The sequence below is a fragment of the Dermatophagoides pteronyssinus genome, unplaced genomic scaffold, assembly GCF_027571235.1.
Source record: "Dermatophagoides pteronyssinus isolate colony J.1.1.1.1 unplaced genomic scaffold, Derpt_VIB-CSIC_2022.12 sq0001, whole genome shotgun sequence".
Taxonomy (NCBI): Eukaryota; Metazoa; Arthropoda; class Arachnida; order Sarcoptiformes; family Pyroglyphidae; genus Dermatophagoides; species Dermatophagoides pteronyssinus.
The window spans coordinates 5,509,295-5,530,190 of NW_027461525.1; the positions used below are offsets into that span (position 1 = coordinate 5,509,295).

Here is a 20,896-nt window from a genome sequence, read left to right on the forward strand (position 1 = left end):
ATTGGCTTTATTATTGAATGGGCGCCACAATTTTTTCTTTTTTTTCTTTTCATTCAATTTCAATGTTAAGATGCAATTAACAAGAACTGAATGATTTCAGTGTCAGTGAGATCATTGGATGCATGATGATCGACTGGTATATAAAGATGGTCCGAAATTCGGACCAAAATCATTCGACTTTCGACAACAAACAAACCTACAAACTTACAAACTTGAAACACTCTCTCTTCTTCAAAACTTTTAAAACTATTGAAACATTCAATGATTATGGAATCATTATTTATACGACTTTTATTTGGACTTTGTCCATTGATTATAATGGTCACTGGTGCTGGTGCTGATTCAATTCAAATGAATCCTATTGTATCGACAACATCTGGTCGTTTGATTGGACAGAAAACTTTAATTCATAATGGCGATGGTGAAATTTATCAATTTTTCGGTATACCATATGCACAACCACCAATTGGTGAGAATCGATTTGAAAAACCAAAAGAATTATCAACAAATTCCAGTGAACAATTATTATTGGCCAAACAATTGAAACCAACCTGTATGCAAATGAAACATTTGGCTAAAACAATTAATCCATTACTTGATTTGGATGAAATTCATAATGTAAGTATTTATTTGAATATTGGATAAAATGCTTGAATTGATTTCATTGATTTTTTGATTAAAAAAAACAGATTTCCGAAGATTGTCTTTACCTGAATATCTATGTACCAATTGTTGAACAAAAAGATTTACCATTACCAGTAATGGTATGGATACCAGGTGAAGGTTATGATTTTGCTGATGCAAGACAATTTGATGGTAGTTATTTAGCATCGATTGGTAAAGTTATTGTCATCACTGTACAATATCGTGTTGGTGTATTTGGTTTTCTAAAAAATAATGCCGGTATTTGGGATCAATTAATGGCATTGAAATGGATCAAACAAAATATTGGTGAATTTGGTGGTAATGTTAACGATATAACTGTGTTTGGAAGATTTTCTGGTTCAATGTCAATTTCAATATTATTAAGTTCAAAATATGTTATCGAACAACAACAATCATCATTATTTAATCGTGCAATTTTAATGAGCGGTATTGCTGTTGGTAATTGGGTTTTCGACAATAAACATGATGATAAAATTGAACAATTTTTATCCAATCAAGGTTGTAATAATATTGATTGTATGAAAATAATATCAGCAAAACAAATTTTGGATACAAGTGGTTATGGTTGGAAACCATTTATTGATACAGATCTGATTGAAGATAAACCATTGGATGCTGTACGAAAAGGAAAATTCGCTAAAAATATTCAAAGTATAATGTTAGGAACGAATCAATTCGAAGGAAATCTTTGCCTAATCAAACATTTAGCCATGGATGAATCATTTTATGGAAAACTTATTCAAAACAATATTAGCCAACAGGAATTTGAACGAATTATTCATGAAGATTTACAAATGTTTTATGGTGATGATTATCATGTTAATAATTATCGAGCCAATGTAATCAATAATCGTGATAATTATGTAAAATTTTGTTCAGAATTATTAATCGATTCACATATGCAAGAATATCAAAATATTTTACAACAACGTATTTATTATGATAAAAATTATCGTTTAAGAAATATTTATCGTTATAAAGTTGATTATAAACCATCATTTTCAATTGCACCGGAATTCATTAATTCATCCATTCATGGTGATGATGTTCTGTTGGCATTTGGTTTGGCATTTAAAAATCCATACATATCAAATGAAAATGATCAACAAATATCGAAACAAATGATTGAATTATTTTCTGAATTTGCTCGAAATGGTCAACCAAAATCCATAACAAATAATGGTTTTATTGAAATTAAATCGGAATCAAAATTTGATAACCATAATTGTCAACAATGGAAACAATTGAAAGAAAATCCAATCCTTGCATTAACATTCATTTCATTGGCAATTATTTTTATTTGTATGTTAATTTTTGCCTGTCAAACATTAATCAAACAACAATTTCCATTCAACAAACAACAAACATGTCAACAAATGAAACATTTACTTCAACAACAACAACAATGCTAAATGTCAAATGTCAAATGTCAAATGTCAAATGTCAATCTTTTTTTCCATTCTTTATCCTTCTTTTTGGCTTGATCTGAATACTTTCATTTTTGTACATATCAAATTCAAACATAATAATTTTTTGATATCCAGTTTAATCATGATGATGATTTTAAAAAAACAATTTGTAAATAACATTTATTTTTTATATTATATTTTTTGGTAATAAAAAATTTTAAAAAAATAATAACAATTATTCTGAATTATTAGCCATTTCATTTTTATCATTTATAATCGATTGTTGTTGCCATTTAGGAATGGTTGGTATTGATGGAAATTGATTACGATTAACCAATAAAGCTTTTATTGATGATAATTCGGATTTAATTTTCTGTGATGAATCATCTCTTAATCGACAATATGTTGTTATAAATTCATGTACTATTGATAGATTTGTACTTAAATCAGCTATCTGTTTATTTAGTTCATCAATTTTTTTTGAAATTTTTTCTTCTGGGCGATCATTTTTCAATGTTTCAAATAAATATGGACGTATTTTTTCTCGATATATTGCATAGAAACCATAAATGAATCCGGCCCAAAGTAAAAATTGACCAGACATACGAATAGAATAACTAATTAATGATATATCTTGTTTGGAAATGATGTTATCCAATTCTTTTTGTATTGTTTCATCGTTCAATGGTCTACGTATGGCAAGTTCAAATGCAAAATCAATTTCATCTGATGTTAGACCTTTTTCGAATAAAAATGTACGTTTTTCTTCTTTGGTAGATAATTTTAGACGAGAATTTTGTAGAAAATTTACAGCTGAATTGATTAAATATTTTCTTATCATAATATAACCATTATTGCCATTTACACCGGTCAGATTTTGTTGTTTTGGATCAAAAACATTTGTTTGAATTGAATTTTCAACAGTCAACTTTTAGTTGATTATAAAAAAAAGAAAAATTTAATAAAAATCATTTTATTTAATTTATTTATGAACTTACCTGTTCTGTGGCCATTCTTTTAGCGATTTTTTTAAGAAAATCGATGAATTCACCAAATGTATCTTGTCGCCAATCATTGAAATAATGAAGAAAACAAAAATATTCGATGAGCGAAATCACAAGAAAATTTTTTTCGTCGTCTATACAATGCGCAAGTATCATTAAACATTACTTGCATCGTATAATCTGGAAGCATTTTCGAATAGTGAAAAAAAATAAAAAATTTTTAAGTATTTTCCCTCCGTCAAATGGACAAATTCTTGATTCAATCAATAAAAAATTATTAGGTTAAAAAAAATATCATTCTTTTTTTTCGGGGATCAATTTTTTTTCACAAATCAATCAATTGGACACATTGGCTTTGTCTTGTAGATTTTTTTGGCCATCAAATGGAATGGATCAACGACACACAAGCTGGCGACGAAATTAATGGAAGCGGAAAAAAAGTCAAAATTTTTTCTTATTCTTCTTTCGGCGAGACCTAGTTTTCTTTTTCTTCTTCTTTTTCTTAATTCATCAAAAAGTGGGGTAAAAAAAACAGAAAATGAAATAAAATGCCGAATAAAGTGTTTGTGTGATGAGAAAACAAGAAAAAAATCGAAAAGCATTTAACCAAACACAAATATATAGGAATATTCTTTTTTTCAGAATATTCGAATCAGACTTGCGCACTTTTTGTTTCGAACAAATTCTTTTTCGAAAAAATATTCGAATGCCCATACGCATCAATGCAGATTATTTTCTTCTTCTTTTTCCTCATTTCTTTTGGTTGTTTGTTTGTTTTTTGGTTTGGTTTGGTTAAAGTCAGTCGACAAATATTTTTTTGTTTGACTTGAAAATTTTTGTTTCCTCGGCATCTGTAAGCGATCCAGAAGAAAGAAAAAAAAATTGTAAAGTTTTTGGGGAAAAATGATGCAGCAGAAACAAAATACCGCTCACTTGATAACTATATAACAAAATTCCAAAACATCCAGATATCTGTTATGTTGTTTGGCCCCTGTGACTGCGACTATCATACCCACAATCATATAGTGATGTTCCAACAACAAATTCATTCATTGAGAAAGTAAGTAAGCAAGTAGCAAAACGAAATGAATGACAGGCAACTTGATTCAATGATTTTTTCTTTTTTTAGGTCAATTCAGACGACGACAACAACAACAACAATGATATAATAGAATCAATTTATTTATGGGGGAAAAAGATAGATGAAAATGAAATGAACAACATCTTTCATTGATAATCATCATCATCACCATAATAATAATAATAATAATGATCTTCCATTTGGTCGTTACATAATTTTTTGTTGTTTTTTTGCATCATTTTTTGTGAGTTTGTTTTGTTTTGATCAATTTACAAAGAATTTTTCGTTTGTTTTCATATTCATTGAATTGATTTGAACTGTTTTCAAAAGCCCTATCAACAACAGAAAAAATTCATCAAATTTTTATTGAAAACAACGAAATTTCATTCCACACAAACCTTGTTGTTATCGTTATAATTATACTAAAATCCGTTACTGCCATCGTTATGTTATCATCGATTTGATCAACAACAATTTTTTTAAATTGTGAAATTCCATTTTCTTCCGGTTAATCAAATTTTTTTTTGCCCATCGATACTGCCAAAATCAATCAATTCATTATGAGATTATTTTGAACGATTGAAAAAAAAGAAAAAATGTTAATCTAAATAACCAAACATTCGAAGCTATGTATAATAAAAAATATCGATTGTACAATATCGATATTTTACTGCCATGTCTCGATCGGTAATCAAATCAATAGAGTTAGTTAGTCGTAATAAATATATTTAGTTAATCTCAAAATGATATTTCAATCAATTTATTTCAATCAATTTTAATTTTAATTTATCATTTTTTTAAAAAATATGATTGATTAGCATTCAAATCAACCAAGACCATATAAAGTTTGGTCATCCGATCGACAAAAACGTAAATCAATAACTGCCTCGAATCTAAATGAATTCAAAATACGTGGAGCCGAAAAATTGGGCTATGAAAATTATCATTATTTACGTGTTGTATTTGAACAGGATGGTACAGAAATTGAAGATGATTTATATTTTCAATCAACCGAAAATGATACCGTATTTTTATTATTACGTGATAATGAAAATTGGTCACCACCCGGAATGGATGCATTAAAATCGGGTAAATTCATTTGTTCAAATTAATTAATTTAATTTAATTTTTTTTTTGCTTTTCCTGAATAGCATTATCAGCTATTCCTCAGATTGTTTGTGATACTATAAATTCATTAAAACTAGCCAATAAATCACCAGCCTGGTCGATTAAAGATGATCAAGGATTTATTACTGTCACATTACAATGGGAACATGATAATAAATTTAAATATTTAACCGATTTTGAAGAGCCACCTTCCTGGAAAATGTCTTCTTCACAGCCTTCATTTGCAGCTCAATTTGGCGATAAAATTTATAGCTCAACATTTCCACGACCTAGCTCTAGTCGTGCTAAATCATATGAAACATACCTGAGAGGTGTCCGAAATATAAATAGTCTAGAAGCCTATCGATCAGCACTGCCATATAAAACATTATCTGCCGATGATTTTTCTTACATCGATCGAGCGATTGATGATTTCAGTTCAGCTCATGATCTCACTTCTTATTGTGATTTTCATTGTTCATCATTACATCGTGATGGTGGCTCAATCAAAGTTAGCAAATCAGTAGGAACTTCACCAATACTTGATTTGAATCGAATCATTTCACCGATTGTGACCACCATCAATACGACCACTATCGCCACTACAATGACAACATCAACGGCGACATCACCATTTGATCATAAAGGTTTATCAACAGCTCAATTTGATGATGCTAATATTGTTGCTCAATCTAGTTGTATGAAGGCCAAAAAAGGTCATGTACGTTTTAAGGATACTGATAAAAATATTGATTCAAATATTCATTCATTTACCAATGATGCTAATAAACGAAACATATCGTTAATGGGTCTATTGAATGGACATATTGTTAATGAACATAGTAGTAGTTGTTCAAGTGATTCAGAAACTGAAACAACAACAACAACTGAACGTGATGATGATGATGATGAACAATTCTGTGAACGTTATCTAATGTTAGTTGATCAATTATCAGCTAATCATAAAAAACATCTTTCAATTAAAGATATTGGTATTATATTGGAACGTTTAAAATCAAAAATTATTGATATTGATAAATTGGAAAGAGATAAAGAAAATATTGATTGTTATAATTGGCTAATAAAAGCTATTATTAAAGGTGATATGTTAAGAGAAATAGGTGTTGTTTATAAAGGTCAATATTATTCACTTATGGAACATCCAGGATATTTTTGAAGAAAAAAAAAGAAAATATTCATTTCCAATCAATTAATCAATCATTCATCTAAAACAGCCAGAAATGAAACAACAACAACAACAACAACGAATAAATTGAATGAATAGCCTATTTTTGATAAAAATCATTTTTTTTTCTTCTTTATTCATCATCATCATCATCATCACAATCACTTTCAAACAATGATGATAAACAACAAGCAACTTGAAAAAATAATCCAAATTCATTCATTCATGTTTTTTTTTCTCCAATGCAAACAACACATTCCTCAATTGAAAAAATCGTAATTTATGGTTTAAATCCCCCCCCAAAGAAAAAAATTGTTAATTTTAAGCCATATAATCCTGAGATACACGTTGATCTTATTCAATTCAATATATTAATTATGTTTTTTTCCCTTCGATTTTCAAAAATATTTTTTCCCAATAATCTATCCTGGTTGAATATGGTATGTTATCCTTCTCATCATCCTCATTATTATTATCATTGACAAACCAAAAAGACTTTTTGTTTCAATCAAATTCAATTCAATTTTCTTCATATATTAGTGTCATCAAATATTTTATCAAACAAAAAAAAAGAAAAACTTGAATTTTTGTTCACCACACACACTCACACACACTGATTATAAACAAGATGATATGTTTTTAATTGTGAATAATTTTAACCAAACCAGCAACTAATAACCGCAATATTTATAATCAAAAAGAAGAAGAAAAAACATTCGTGCAATATTATCATTGCAATAATGTTTGTAATGATGTTTGATGATTTTTTTTTGTAAAAAAAAGGTTTTGTTATAATTATTATATATAACGATGTTACAAATGAAAAAAAAGCCTTATCAGATCTTTATGAAATACACACACAGACAAACAAACAAACACACATCTTATACATATTTTAAAGTAAGTTTATCTATAGAACATTCATTCATTTCATTCATTATCCATAATTTCGCTTTCCCCCTTCATTTTTTTTCTGTTGGTCTTTTATGAGCCTATATATATTGATGCTCAAACAACAAGCACACAAATTTTTTTTTTTGAAGAAAGAAAAAAACAAATTCAAAATTTTATATAAATGAAAATGAAAGTTCAGCTCATTTTATTTCCAAAAAAAATAATAATAAAAATATTTGCGAAAATTTCCAATAATGTTTACCAATAAATTGAATTTGTTTTTCTTAAACGAAAATTAAATATATTCAAATTATTATCATTGTTTGTTGTTGATGATGATGATGATTGAAGTTGATTATTCCGATTATTCGATTGTCCTGTTGTTTGTTGTTGTTGTGAATGTTGTCTCGATAAATGTTGATGATGATCATTATTATTATTATTCAGCTGAACTTTAGAATTGATTCTATTCGGAAAATAACAAAAAAAAATCCTTGAATTATCCCGAAATAAAATATTTTTACCTGATATAATTGTTGCCATTGTTTTGTTGTAATTGATTTTGATTAATATTCATTGATTGATTGGATAAATCATTATCTTTTTTCAATAATTGTTTTTTCCATTCAGGTATTTGACGTGATAATTTTTCTTCAAATTCTTTACGTATCAAATCTTCAGCATCTTTTTTAGCTTTTTCAGCCGATTTTTTTGCCAACATATATCGTTTCCATTGTGGAATTTCATTACCTTTTGGATCTTTTTCCGGTATTGTTTTTAAAAATTCATCAACAGTAAAATTTTGTGCCAACAAAGCCATCTTATTTTTGACCTGATTTTTTTTCGTGCATCATCATGATTGAAATAAAGAAAGGAAAATTAGAAAAAAAGCACGAAATTATTAATTAGAAAATCAGTGTTTCATGTTTCAGGCAGATTTTTCTTTGTTTTCCATCATCATCATTATCAGGAAGGAAAAGAAAACCAATCAACAAAGCAAAAAATCCAAAACTTACTTCATTATAATTTCGATGAGATTGTTTTACTTTTTTAATACCATCCAAATTTTTAGCCATTTTTAATTCTTCAATTAGATCATTTTTACATTGATCCTGTGGATTATTATTATTATTATTATTGTTCTGTACAGGTGTTGTCGTCGATTTAAGCTTAATATTTTTCAATTGATCATTCGTTATCGTTGTTGTTGTTGTTGAATATGTTGGATTAGAAAAGCCGGTAATCGTTTTACCCGTTAAATCATTCGATTGATTTTGATTATTGAATGATGATGATTTATTCATATTTGATTTTTCCTCATTATCATCATTATTTGTTGTTGTTTCATAATAATAATCATCATCATTTGTTTCGGATGAATAAATATCATTATTAACAGATTCAGATTCGATTCGATCATCACTACTATCGATACAATCACGATTAATAAAATCATATTTATTACGATTTATATTGGCCAACAAATGATTTTCCGATGAACTTCGTTGCATATTTGAATTATTATTATTATTGTTGTTATTAGTGAAAAATCCAACATCATTAATATAACCATATTTATTACTGTTACTTGAACTTGAATTTGAACTACAAGATGATGATAATGATTTTGTTGCCATACGTTTTAAATATTCTGATGGTTTAATATTTGAATTATTTGTTGGTGGTCCATTAAATTGTGGTGGTATAAATAATGGTTGTTGTTTTCCGATTAAAGTTTTTCTACCATTACTGCCATTATTTGTATTTTTAATATAACGTGTTTGCTGTTGTTGTTGATTTTCTTTTGGTAATTTTGTTGCCAAGGATGATGATAAATTCATAAAATCAGGTGGAGGTGGTGGCGGTGGAATTGGAATCGATGATGATGATGATGATGATATCTTTTCTGATTTGATTGTTTGATATTTACCAGATTCTTTATCATTATTATTTTTGATTATTATCATTTCTTCATTGATTGTTTGATCATCATCATCATCAACTTCTTGATAGATTCCTTCATCGGTACTGCTGCTGCTGCTTGTTGTACTACAACAAACATCCGTACTAACGGGACTAATATTGCCTGAATGAATTTCTGCTGAAACTATTTGTTTAAAAAAAATAAATAAATATTTAGAAGAAAAAAAAATATTAAATTTTTTTATTACCAATCTTCATTTTATTATGTTTACTATTTCGACATAATTTCCGTTTTTCTGTAATGATTTTTTTCGATAAACTTTTTGTACATTGATGATGATTATGATGATGATGCCGTCCATGATGGTGATGATGATTAGAAACATTTTTTATTAAATGATCGGATAATATTGTTGATTTGGTTGGACATTGTATTTCTTCGGTAACATCAACATTCAACGATGAACAACAACAACAACAACGACAACCACAACAACAAGCAACATATCTTTCATCATTATCATTATTATGGATACATTCACGACATTGAGCAGATTGTTGTTGTTGTTGTTGTTGTTGTCGTCCAGATGGATATTTTAATTCCAAATAATGATGATGATGATGATTATCACATTTATTATCGGTGTTATGTTCAGGAAAATATGTTTTATATTTAGATTTACGTTTTATAAATGTTTGTTGTTGATTATTCAAAGTTGATGAAGATGAAGAAGATTCATTAAACGTCGAACAACTTGATGATCGAATTATTCCGGTTGTTTGATCATTACTATTATTACATGGACAAGTCATTGTTGTCGATATAGTCGATGATGATGATGATGGTAAAGTTGTTGTTGCGATTGGATTTAATTTACAACCATATGAAATTAATAATTTTAGACACTTGAAAAGGTTGTAATTAAAAAAAGAAAAGGTGAAATGTGAAACACAATTAAAAATAAAATAATAAAATTAAAATCATTAAAAATCACATTATTTATCTAATCTATTCGGTGAATAATGTCATCAAAATTTCAGATTAAAATTGAATTAAAACTAGATCGTAATTATAGATCGTAAATGTTGATTTATCTATTTAATTAATTAATTAAGGAAAATAATTAATGGAGAAAAAAACAATCAAAATGAATTGTTTATTTTCGATCTTTTTTTTCCTCCTTTTTTTTGATTCTTTTATTGTTCATATATGCAAATGATAATGATGGATTTTTATTAACACAAACCACTTACTTCAACATGTTCATTTTCAGCTGCATCATTCAATGGACTTTTCCCGTATTTATCATAAATCAATCTAGCATTATTTTCCAATAAATATTTTATTATATTAAAATGTCCACGACTAGCGGCAAAATGTATGGCCGTTGCACCATCATTATCACGAATATTTGGATCAATTTTTTGTTCTTCAATCATCCATTTGATACAATCAAATTGTCCCATTTGTGATGATGCATGTAATGGTAACATACCATCTTTAGCTGGAATCAATAATGAACCACCACCAACATTAATCAAATATTTTAATATCGAAAGATGACCTTCCTGTGCAGCCAAATATACCGGTGTAACATTGTTTTCCATTTGTGCATTTGCGCTGGTTTTTTTTTAAATTGAAAAATTCATTATAGTCGTTATTTCGTGATCAACAAGGATCAAAAACCAACAATCAAAAATCTACTTACCTTAAATCCTTTTGATCAGATGATTGAATTAATAATTTTACACATTCTAAACAACCTTTAGCTGATGCATAATGTAATGCTAATGCATTCATTTTATTATGATCCATTGTGGACATTTTTGCATCATTCAATAACCATCGAATTACTGTTGAATGGCCATTTCTTTTCATTTTTTCATTCGGTTGTTGTTGATATTTTCGATGATGATGACGTTCAAACAGCATTGTTGTCAATGATGATGATGATGATGGATTGCATTAGATTTGATTGAATTTCATGTGAAAAATTAAACAAAAAAAAACGTTTTTTTCGGTTAAAACAATTGATTCGACCGAAAAAACATAGAAAACATTAATCAAAAGCAACAAAAATTCATCTAAAAGCTGATCTAGAAGCGAAAAACGTCCAAGTAATTAAATCTTTTTTTTTCTAATTACAAGATGATGATGATGATGATTACAACCTATCTGATCTATCTGATCAAATTTGAAACTTTTTTGATTGAAAAGAAAAAGAGAGAAAATTTGATTGAAAAAAAAATGGAGAAAATTTTTCCTCGAAAACAAAAGATCCACCATAACACCACCACCAAACAAAAACTTGTTGACTGCAGTGTTATATGGGAGAAAAACTTTCTTTTCTCTGTCTTTCTCTGTTACAAAAAATTTGATTATCTATAATGAAAAGTTTACCGAAAAAAACAATTGAAATTGAAAGAGAAATTTTGTTTTTTGTTGATTGATATTTTTGGTCAGGATTTTATCTCTGTGTTATTTTGGTTATTCTAAAAATATCGGAACATTTTTCTCCTATAGGATCTATATGGATTTTTTTTCACAACCAAAATGAGTTTAAAGTTTATAGATCACGATATTTTTGTATTGGAAAAATACAATGATAATAATAATGGTCAATCAAAATGATGAAATTTTGACCATTTCTATGAACATGATAATAATATGTTTGTTTTTTGGTTGAAATCATTTTTGTTTATTTGATTGATTGATTGATTGATTTTCTCTTTAACTTGCTTACCTTGCCGCAATATGTAGATATGTATGGCCATAATAATCACGATCCATTAATGATAAATTGGTCATTTTTAACAGCCATTCTAATGTTTCAACATTACCTAATGATGCAGCTTCATGTGTCGGTAGATAACCATTCAAATCATTTGATCGTAATAATGGATTAATACCACATTTTATGATTAAAAAATTTAATATTTTTATATCACCATTACGTGTTGCATAATGTATTAGATTTGCTAAAAATTCTTCTTCAATATGATGAGAATTTTCTAATACATTTTTCATTGACTTTTTTGATTCATCATTTGGAAAATGGATGGTTTGAAAAAAAAATTGGAAAAAAATTAATTTTTGCGAAACACATATCGCCATCTATTGTTTTGAATCAAAAATTGAAAAAAGTTTTTTGGTTTTTCCCCATATCATAGCAATGATGTTCAACCAAACAAAATTCAAACAAAAAAAAAAAAAGAGTTGAATGATCCGAAGCTTACCTGTAATAATTTTAGATTTCCTTCTTTGGCAGCAATCAATGCTTTATTAATGATAACAATTTCATTTGATAATTGTTGATGTTCGTTGATTTCTTTCGACAAACTACAGGTACTTGATGACGATGACGTTGATGTTGTTATATCATTATCATTATCCGAAGAATTTATACTTGATGATGATGATGATTTTATGAAAGAATTTGATGATGATGACGAAGATGAAGATGACGTTGTCGTTGTTGTTGTCGTCGTTGATGATGTAATTACAGTTGTCATCGTTGATGATGATGATTGTTGATTTAATTTATAATGAATTTTATCATCTGTCGAAAAGGATTTGACTGTTGTAATATTGTTTTTTACAAAATTTTTAGCAGTTGTATTTAAAGTTTTTATTTTTATTTTTGTTTGCTGTTTTGTTGTTAGTAATTTTGGATCAAATATTATTAATGTTGATCGATGACGATCACACATGTTTGAATGGTAGAAAAGTTTTCTTCAAACATCTGTTGCCTTGATTGAATAGTTTTTTTTTCTTTCGGATCTTCAAAAAATGAACCAAATTTTTCTTTTTTTCTTGGCTGACTTTTGACTTGATGATTGAATCCGGACCATGCCTGATGATAAATGATCAAAGAAAAGAAAAATATCCTGTCCACCTCTATATACACCAACCAACCAACCAATCAATCCATTTATCATTCATTCAGTTTAATCTCTAAAACCAAAAAACTGTTCGTTGTTCATTTGCCCGAAAAAAACGACTCTCTTTTTTTTCTTGTTCTTTCTGGTTGATCCAAACGGTTTTTAACTTTTGTTTTAATTTGTTGCTGGTGTTCTCCTTTTGTTTCACCCAGGATTATTATTTTTGTTTGATCATCATATTTGCATTTGTTTAGCAGTGAAAGAAAAAAAAAGAGAGCAAAAGTAGAAAGGAGAACTATTTCAAACTATTTTTAAGCCCTAAGTTCGGATATAATTCAATTTTTTTTTGGTGAATCTTTTTTGTACTCATTAGACGTCTAAATAAATGAATGGAAGCAGCAAAAGCAGCAGAAAAAGCTAGACTTTTGATGATGTTATTGATGACATGAAAATAATTGACAATTATGGATCAACCATTTTGGATGATAACCAGAATCAGTCAGTCATCATTATAATGATAATTTTGTATTTGCTGTTTTGTCGATAAATTTAGTTACAAAGTGCCGGCATTCATTCGTTCGTTTGTTTGTTTGAAATTTTTCGGTTCAAAGCATTTTTTTTAAATATTACCCCGTTTGATGATTTTTCTGTTGTTTTTTTTCAAATTTTGACTTTTTTTTCAGTGAAAATTACCAGATTGATCCAATTTTTTTTTCGTTTTGGTCCATAAAGATAACACGCGTTCTAGGAAATATATCCGTATGAATGATATAGGTGTGCGTGTGAAAATATTTACCTGTCAATCTCGAAGGGTGAAAAAAAAGAAATTTTTTTTGTTCATTTTTTTTTATTAATTAATTGAAGCAAATCAGAAACAGAACGGAAAAAATTTTCCCAAATTTTCTTTGCTGTTCCATATAGCTCGTGTTATTTGTGCGTGTTCACTCTGTCTGTGTGTATGTATGCGTAATTAACACACAGAAAAAATATGAAGATTTGCTTTTCCTTAATGAGATAAGATCTATGCGAATAATTAAACGAAAGAAAGAAAAAAATGTTAATTAATTAGTTAACCGTTTTTTTTTTCTTCTGGTTGTTGGTTTCGCTTTCCTTTATCTGGTCAATGGAGAAATATTATTAGTTCAGATAAAACACAAAAAAAGGAATTATCAGCAGTTTTGAATGTAGAATTTTTGTTTCTAAATTTAGACATTATTTTTTTCGGGAAAACTTTTTGAAAAGAAAGTTTTAAAAAAACTTTTAAAATTGCCCAAAAGATTTTCCAATATTTTCGTGGTTCGAGGCCAATATATGTTTTTCGGGTATTTACCCGAAAAATTACCCGAAATTTAAACCCGAACGGTTTAAAATCCTATACATCATCATCATCAACCAATTACATGAATGATAATTTAATCATTACAACCATTACATTCATTTGTTTTAAAATTTTAAAATTCAAAATTCAAATTCAAAATATTTAAATTCAAACACAAACCCAAAAAAAAAAAACAATACAAAAGTTTACTAATTACATGCATGCATACAATATTCATATTTAAATTCATTTCGATAGACAAAAGCGAAAAAAACCAAAACAAAAACCAAAAAACCAAAAACCAAAAAAACAAAAACCAAAAAGAAATCCAATAATAAACATTCATTCATTCATTCATACAATAATATCCCTCTAATTACAATAATAATTTTTTTTGTTTTGTTTTGAAAATGAAAATCATCATCATTATCATTATTGTATCATCGTATTATTGACGATTCATGTTTGTTTGGTTATAAATAATTCCTTGATTTTTCATTTTTAATCTTTCAAAATACAAACATTTTCCATATATCAATCAATGTGTGTGTGTGTGTACAGGTTTGTTTTGTGCGTATTTATCAATAACCATGGTTATTTTTTTTGATTTTTGGCGAATTGACAATATTCAACGGATTGATTTTTATCAATTACTTGATGATGGTTGGTTATCGATTCAAATTATTCGATTATGATCAAATCGAATGTGTTTTTTATGTTTGTTTGTTTGTGTTTACAGCAAAATCATTTTCAATCAAAAAAGAAAAAAACCACTTTTTTTCCCACTTGTTGATCGACTTGTTGAATTGTTTCAACTGAAAAAAAAAACAAAAATTTTGTTAAAAGGAAAAAATCAATTTGAATTTTTTTTCCCCTTGTTGCAATTGATATTGATGCCTTTTTTTGTGTGAAAAAAAATATCGATAAACATGCATGTATGATGTTTGTCGATTTTCCAATGAAACAAAAAGGTTCTACCAATAAAATACAGCAAAGCTTTTACGTCATAACCCAATAAGGAACTGTTTGGTGGTTTTTATTGCTTTGCTTAAAGCTTTCAAGACATGAAAGGTATGTGATCATTCTGGAAAAATGTTCGTTTTGTTTTTTGTCAATTTGATCGATTCATTATCGATGATTTTTTTTAAATATTTTCTTCGTTGTCAAATAACAGATGGACTGGCTATTTAAAGTTTCAAACAATAATTCGTCGCCATTAACAACAACAAAATATTGTCAACAACGACAAAATAAATGTTCAACAAAAATAATGATGCCTAAATTGATTCAATATCGTAAACAATATTCAAGTGATGATGATGAAGGTAATTTTAGTGAAGAAACAACAATCAATAATCATCAATTAAAATCGATCAATGAAAATGATCAACTTTTACAACAGCAATCAGCAGCAGCAGCAAATGATAAAAATGATGCTGATAACAGACAATCAATCATAACCTCGGACATTAAATTAGCTAGATCAAGATTTCGGTAAGTGTTTTTTTTTTTTTGTAAAAATTTTCCCAAAAAAATTTTCCTACAAATTTTCCAATTGCCCAAAACAAGTTTTTCATTTGTTTGTTTTTCCCTTGTGTTCCTGTTTTCATCATCATCATCATCAATTTTTTCCCCTTTGTAACATCGTCGTTGTTTGGGGACAATCATGGTCATTGGCTTCGCACACAGTGTCACTTATGGCTGAAAAACATCATCAGAGCTGAACATATATTTTTTCATTTCAATCAGCTATTTTTTTTCAATCAATCAATGATGATGTTTGATGGTTAATGATATTCAATATCATCATCATCATCATTACTGATGATAACCCGACGACGACGATGATTATTGATTTGATAGAAAAATTGTCCTTCGGTTCGTTTTCTTTATTTCGTTTCGTTTGGTTATGATTTTCTTACTTGGTTAACACAAACACAAACAACACACAATCAAAACAACATTTTTCGTTTTTCACATCTTCTTCTTCTTGTTTCATAAACATCTAGCAACAAGAAAAACAAAATTTCAATGGCCATCAAATGAAAATCGAATAAGCAGAAATTCATTTAATTCAATCAAAAATTTTTTTCGGTTTTTCCGTTCGAATTTTCAATAATTTTTCCTTTTTCACAAACAAATAAAAATTCTACCGAAATCTATTTATTGTTTTGTTTGTTTTGTTTTGTTGTTGGTTGATCATTTCAATTCGTTATTTGTTTGTTTGTTTGTTTGTTTGTTGTTAATCCCAACCAACCAGAAAATTATTGTCATTTTTTTTTCTTTTACGTTTTTAAAACGTAGAAAAAAAACGTTTTGTTATTCATTTTTTGTGAGATTTTTTTTTTCATTTTTTCCTATGTTTTTTCTTGTCACCCAATTATGACATTGGATTCAAATAGTTACCATTATCATCATCATCATCATCAACAACAGCAACAACGACAGCAACAACAGATTAATAATGGACATTCATTCAATGATAATCCATTACCATCATCATCACCATCAACACCACAATCACCAATATTATTATCAACAATAAATAATAGTTTAGATTCATGTGAATCGGAGTAAGTTTGTTATTTAATTTCTGCTTCAGATGATGATGATGATGACGATATGACTATCTATCTCACTCTCATTTACACCCTGTGTAAATGTCAAAAACAAATTATACACAGGATGATTTGCATAAATTCTCATGTGCCGATTGATTTTTCTTTTCGGTTGTTTCAGTTGTTGTCGTCGTCGTTCGGTAAATAATGTATGGTAGTTTGTTTCCATTTCAATTATGGCTGGAGAAAAAGAAAAAAAAATATCAATTTTTTTGTTTTCCAGATCTGGGACACACGCATAATGTTTTTTTGTTTTTGTTGTTTTTGACAATCTCTCTATATTAATTTACACATATTTTCTTTTACTTTTCTAAAAGGGGTGATAATGTTTTTTATTACAAGTTAAATACAGCAGATATTACAGGATTGGATAATTGATTTTGTTTATGAATACAGACAACATATTTGTAGTAGTGAAAACACATACAAAACAAAACGAATCAAACAAACAACAGGTTGAACTAATTGTTTTCCATACAATTCAATAATGATTGACTGACTGACTGACTTGATCTATATAACATGTGTTCGGCAGCAAAATGATGATATTCAATCAATCAATCAAATTCAAAAACACAAAATCAATCAATCAATTCATTATAATGAATGAATGATTGAATGGAAAGAAAATGTTGACAAAAATATCCTTTTTTTTAATTAGATTTTTTTTTGTACTGGAAAAGGTCTATTATTTACCTTGCGTACATTACTTTTTGTTTTGTTTTGTTTTCACCTCGATACCTGGATAGATAATGATGTTTGATGTTCGGTATAGAAAATTTTTTGCTTTTAAAATTAACATTGACCTAAAACAGTTCAATAATGGCAATGATATTTTTTGTTATGAATGAATGAATGAAATGAAATGAGAAATTCATTGGTTGTATCCGTTTCTCCATTTTTTCTTCAACAACTGCCACTATTGACATGGCCAATCATTTGGAACAGCAGCAGCAATCCTTCTCTTTTTTACTTTGATTTTTCTGAAATTGAAACTTTTTTTTTCCCGTTTGACAAACACAAACGAAACAATTTTTCTCTTTTTCATCACCATCATCATCGATATGTTTCCATTATTATCTTTGAAATCATCATTGTTGTTGTTGTCGAAAAACAAAAATTCTTGAATTTTCTTGGCTAAAAATAATAATCAATTTTTGTTGTTGTTGTTGCTGTAAAAATAGATATTCATTCATTCATTCATTCGTCATCAGATATATATTCACCATCATCAAACGTGTTTCAAACTAGAAAAGAAATCTTTGTTTCAGTATTAAGTTTTGGCAAATCATTTCAAAAGCAAAGGTAACTTTTTGGATACTTTTTTTTTGTTGAAAAATTGATTTTAAAGTTTCTGTTTACGTAATTTTTTTCCCCTGTTGTTGTTGTTGTTATGGAATAGTGTTTGTTTGTCTGTTTGTTTTCTCAAGAATATGATATAGTCACAAACAAACACAAACGTAGTATTGATTTTTGAAATGAAAAAAGACTTGATTTTTTGGTTCCTATCGACGGAATAATGATGATGACTGATACCAGACTTGTCATTATCACCATACACACTTGATATTCTGAATTCTGAATTCTTTCGAAATTGAAAACCTTTTTCTTTTCGTTTTCGTTTTTCAATTTGCCTTTCAATAATGATTTGGATAATAATTATCAAAATGATCATTATTGCCCGTAGAATAAGGTAGTTTTTTTCAAATAAAATTTCAATTTCAAAATTCAATTACCTTGATTGTTAATGAAAGTTATTTTGATGTTTTTTTTCAAACATTAATAGCCAGAAGAGTGAGAGTTGACCACTTTGAACAAAAAATTTTTTTTTGTTCAATCAATCATCATCATTATCATTGAAATAATCATTTGGTTTTTTTTTCATTTCATTGATTAAATTCAATGGAAAAAAAGCCATTGATGATGATGATGGTGGTAATCGTCGTTGTCGTCATCGTTGTCGTGATCATCCTTTCTTTCCAAACATCTTTTTCCAATCCTAAAATATAGACAACAAACAAACGAATTTTGTTTTGCAAATCTTGTTTTTTCTTTAAAAAATCAAAAAATCAATCGGTTTTTTCTGTTTGTTTTGTTTCTTGTTTTAGACGAACACGATCATTAAATGCACCGAATCAGTGTTGTCAATTTGGACCATGTGGAAGTATTATGAAAAATCCTGCTATGGTCATGTAAGTAATGTGTTATCGATGAAATTTTTGAAAAAACAAATAATATTCACTCTATACGTTTAGGACGATTCAAGATCCTGCTAGCCAACGTTTAATTTGGCATAAAACACCTGCTAGTGTTTTGGTTATTAAAAAAATACATGATTCATTAATTATTAAACCATTTTTAGATCTAGTTCAATGGCTTATTTGGGTATGTGTTTCCAATGTGTGTGTGTGTGTGTTTGTTTCATAAAATCATAATGGTTATTATTTTTTTAAATTAACTTTTGAATAGGAAAAAAATATGACAGTGTTTATCGAAACCAGTGTACTTGAAGATGTTCATCTAAAAAATAATCCATTATTTTTATCAATAAAAGATAATGTTCGTACATTTCGTGATGGTAAAGAAAATCTTACCGATAAAGTTGATTTTATTGTTTGTCTTGGTGGTGATGGTACCCTACTATATGCATCATCATTATTTCAGGTAAAAAATCCTGCACAAAAAAAAATCTAAAATTTATAATTTTTTTCTAAACAAAACACACAGGAAAGTGTACCACCTGTAATGGCTTTTCATATGGGTTCATTAGGCTTTCTTACACCATTCGAATTTGATGATTTTCAACAACAAATTAATAATGTACTTAAAGGTAAATATCAATGTTGCTTGTTTTCAAAAAAAAAGATGATTTTTGATTATTAATTTTCTTCTTCTTCTTCTTCTTTGTTAAATCAATAGGAAATGCAGCTTTAACATTACGAAGTAGACTTTGTTGTAATATTGTTCGTGATAATGATAGTAGTGATATTTTTATCAATAATGGTGACAATAGTAATAGTAATAATATACCAAAGAATCATTGTCATTTAGTATTGAATGAAATGGTTGTTGATCGTGGACCATCACCATATTTATCAAATGTTGATTTATATATTGATGGTAAACGTATTACAACTGTACAAGGTGATGGTTTAATTGTATCAACACCAACTGGTAGTACTGCATATGCTGTTGCAGCTGGTGCATCAATGATTCATCCAAGTGTACCGGCCATAATGATTACACCGATTTGTCCACATTCATTATCGTTTCGTCCGATTGTTGTACCGGCCGGTGTTGAATTGAAAATCTGTGTATCACCTGATTCACGTAATTCTGCTTGGGTATCATTTGATGGCCGAAATCGACAAGAAATTAAAGTTGGTGATAGTGTTCGTGTAACAACATCAATCTATCCGGTACCATCAATTTGTTCAGAAGATCAAATTAGTGATTGGTTTGATTCATTGGCTGAATGTTTACATTGGAATGTTCGGCAAAAACAAAAACAATTTGATGAATATTCTGATCTAATACATAGCTCATCAAGCAGTGTTAGTTCATTAGACAAATAATAATAATAATTTGATATGATATTTTAACAAATCTTCTTCCATAAACAAAAAAAAACAATATCCATTTTTAAAAATTGAACAATTTTATTCACATTTTGAAATTCTTTTAATAAACAAATTTTTTTTTCAAAAACAACAAAATTTCGAATTTGCGCGGGCGCAAATCGAACATATGATAAACATTCGAATTCGAATCATTCATTTCATACGATGCATGTTACACATACTGGTTG

General features: G+C 28.0%; 5 protein-coding genes across 10 annotated transcripts; 3 read left to right on the forward strand and 2 right to left on the reverse strand.

Moving 5' to 3' along the window:
* The first annotated feature begins 73 nt into the window (after positions 1 to 73).
* LOC113798429 (neuroligin-4, Y-linked-like) lies at positions 74 to 2,310 on the forward strand. Its single transcript, XM_027348970.2, has 2 exons — positions 74 to 618; positions 690 to 2,310. Exons 1-2 carry the CDS (start codon positions 262 to 264, stop codon positions 2,076 to 2,078), a joined length of 1,746 nt encoding a protein of 581 aa, XP_027204771.1. The 5' UTR covers positions 74 to 261; the 3' UTR covers positions 2,079 to 2,310.
* Pex14 (peroxisomal biogenesis factor 14) lies at positions 2,165 to 5,732 on the reverse strand. Its single transcript, XM_027348973.2, has 3 exons — positions 5,593 to 5,732; positions 3,074 to 3,259; positions 2,165 to 3,003 (listed from the first exon to the last, which is right to left on the reverse strand). The coding sequence occupies exons 2-3, from the start codon at positions 3,233 to 3,235 to the stop codon at positions 2,311 to 2,313; spliced, it is 855 nt and encodes a 284-aa protein (XP_027204774.2). The 5' UTR covers positions 3,236 to 3,259; positions 5,593 to 5,732; the 3' UTR covers positions 2,165 to 2,310.
* Positions 3,895 to 7,663, forward strand: LOC113798419 (uncharacterized). The gene is made up of 4 exons (XM_027348956.2): positions 3,895 to 4,139; positions 4,209 to 4,847; positions 4,979 to 5,249; positions 5,312 to 7,663. The coding sequence occupies exons 2-4, from the start codon at positions 4,836 to 4,838 to the stop codon at positions 6,442 to 6,444; spliced, it is 1,416 nt and encodes a 471-aa protein (XP_027204757.1). The 5' UTR covers positions 3,895 to 4,139; positions 4,209 to 4,835; the 3' UTR covers positions 6,445 to 7,663.
* LOC113798396 (uncharacterized) lies at positions 7,519 to 14,528 on the reverse strand. The gene is made up of 8 exons (XM_075820228.1): positions 12,508 to 14,528; positions 12,015 to 12,301; positions 10,980 to 11,141; positions 10,525 to 10,891; positions 9,519 to 10,176; positions 8,364 to 9,454; positions 7,872 to 8,179; positions 7,519 to 7,813 (listed from the first exon to the last, which is right to left on the reverse strand). Exons 1-8 carry the CDS (start codon positions 12,979 to 12,981, stop codon positions 7,606 to 7,608), a joined length of 3,555 nt encoding a protein of 1,184 aa, XP_075676343.1. The 5' UTR covers positions 12,982 to 14,528; the 3' UTR covers positions 7,519 to 7,605.
* Positions 14,529 to 15,282: 754 nt separating this feature from the next.
* LOC113798420 (NAD kinase-like) lies at positions 15,283 to 20,762 on the forward strand. Of its 6 annotated transcripts, XM_075820254.1 has the most exons (9): positions 15,662 to 15,795; positions 15,873 to 15,964; positions 16,160 to 16,348; positions 18,273 to 18,393; positions 19,197 to 19,280; positions 19,344 to 19,473; positions 19,558 to 19,752; positions 19,816 to 19,918; positions 20,008 to 20,762. In XM_075820254.1, exons 3-9 carry the CDS (start codon positions 16,261 to 16,263, stop codon positions 20,661 to 20,663), a joined length of 1,377 nt encoding a protein of 458 aa, XP_075676369.1. In that variant the 5' UTR covers positions 15,662 to 15,795; positions 15,873 to 15,964; positions 16,160 to 16,260; the 3' UTR covers positions 20,664 to 20,762. The 6 variants fall into 6 exon arrangements, with proteins under 6 accessions (XP_075676368.1, XP_075676369.1, XP_027204759.2 ...); XM_075820253.1 differs by lacking the exons at positions 16,160 to 16,348; positions 18,273 to 18,393 and adding an exon at positions 15,283 to 15,541 and having other exon boundaries at positions 15,645 to 15,964; XM_027348958.2 differs by lacking the exons at positions 16,160 to 16,348; positions 18,273 to 18,393 and having other exon boundaries at positions 15,664 to 15,795; positions 20,008 to 20,761.
* The last annotated feature ends 134 nt before the right edge of the window (positions 20,763 to 20,896 follow it).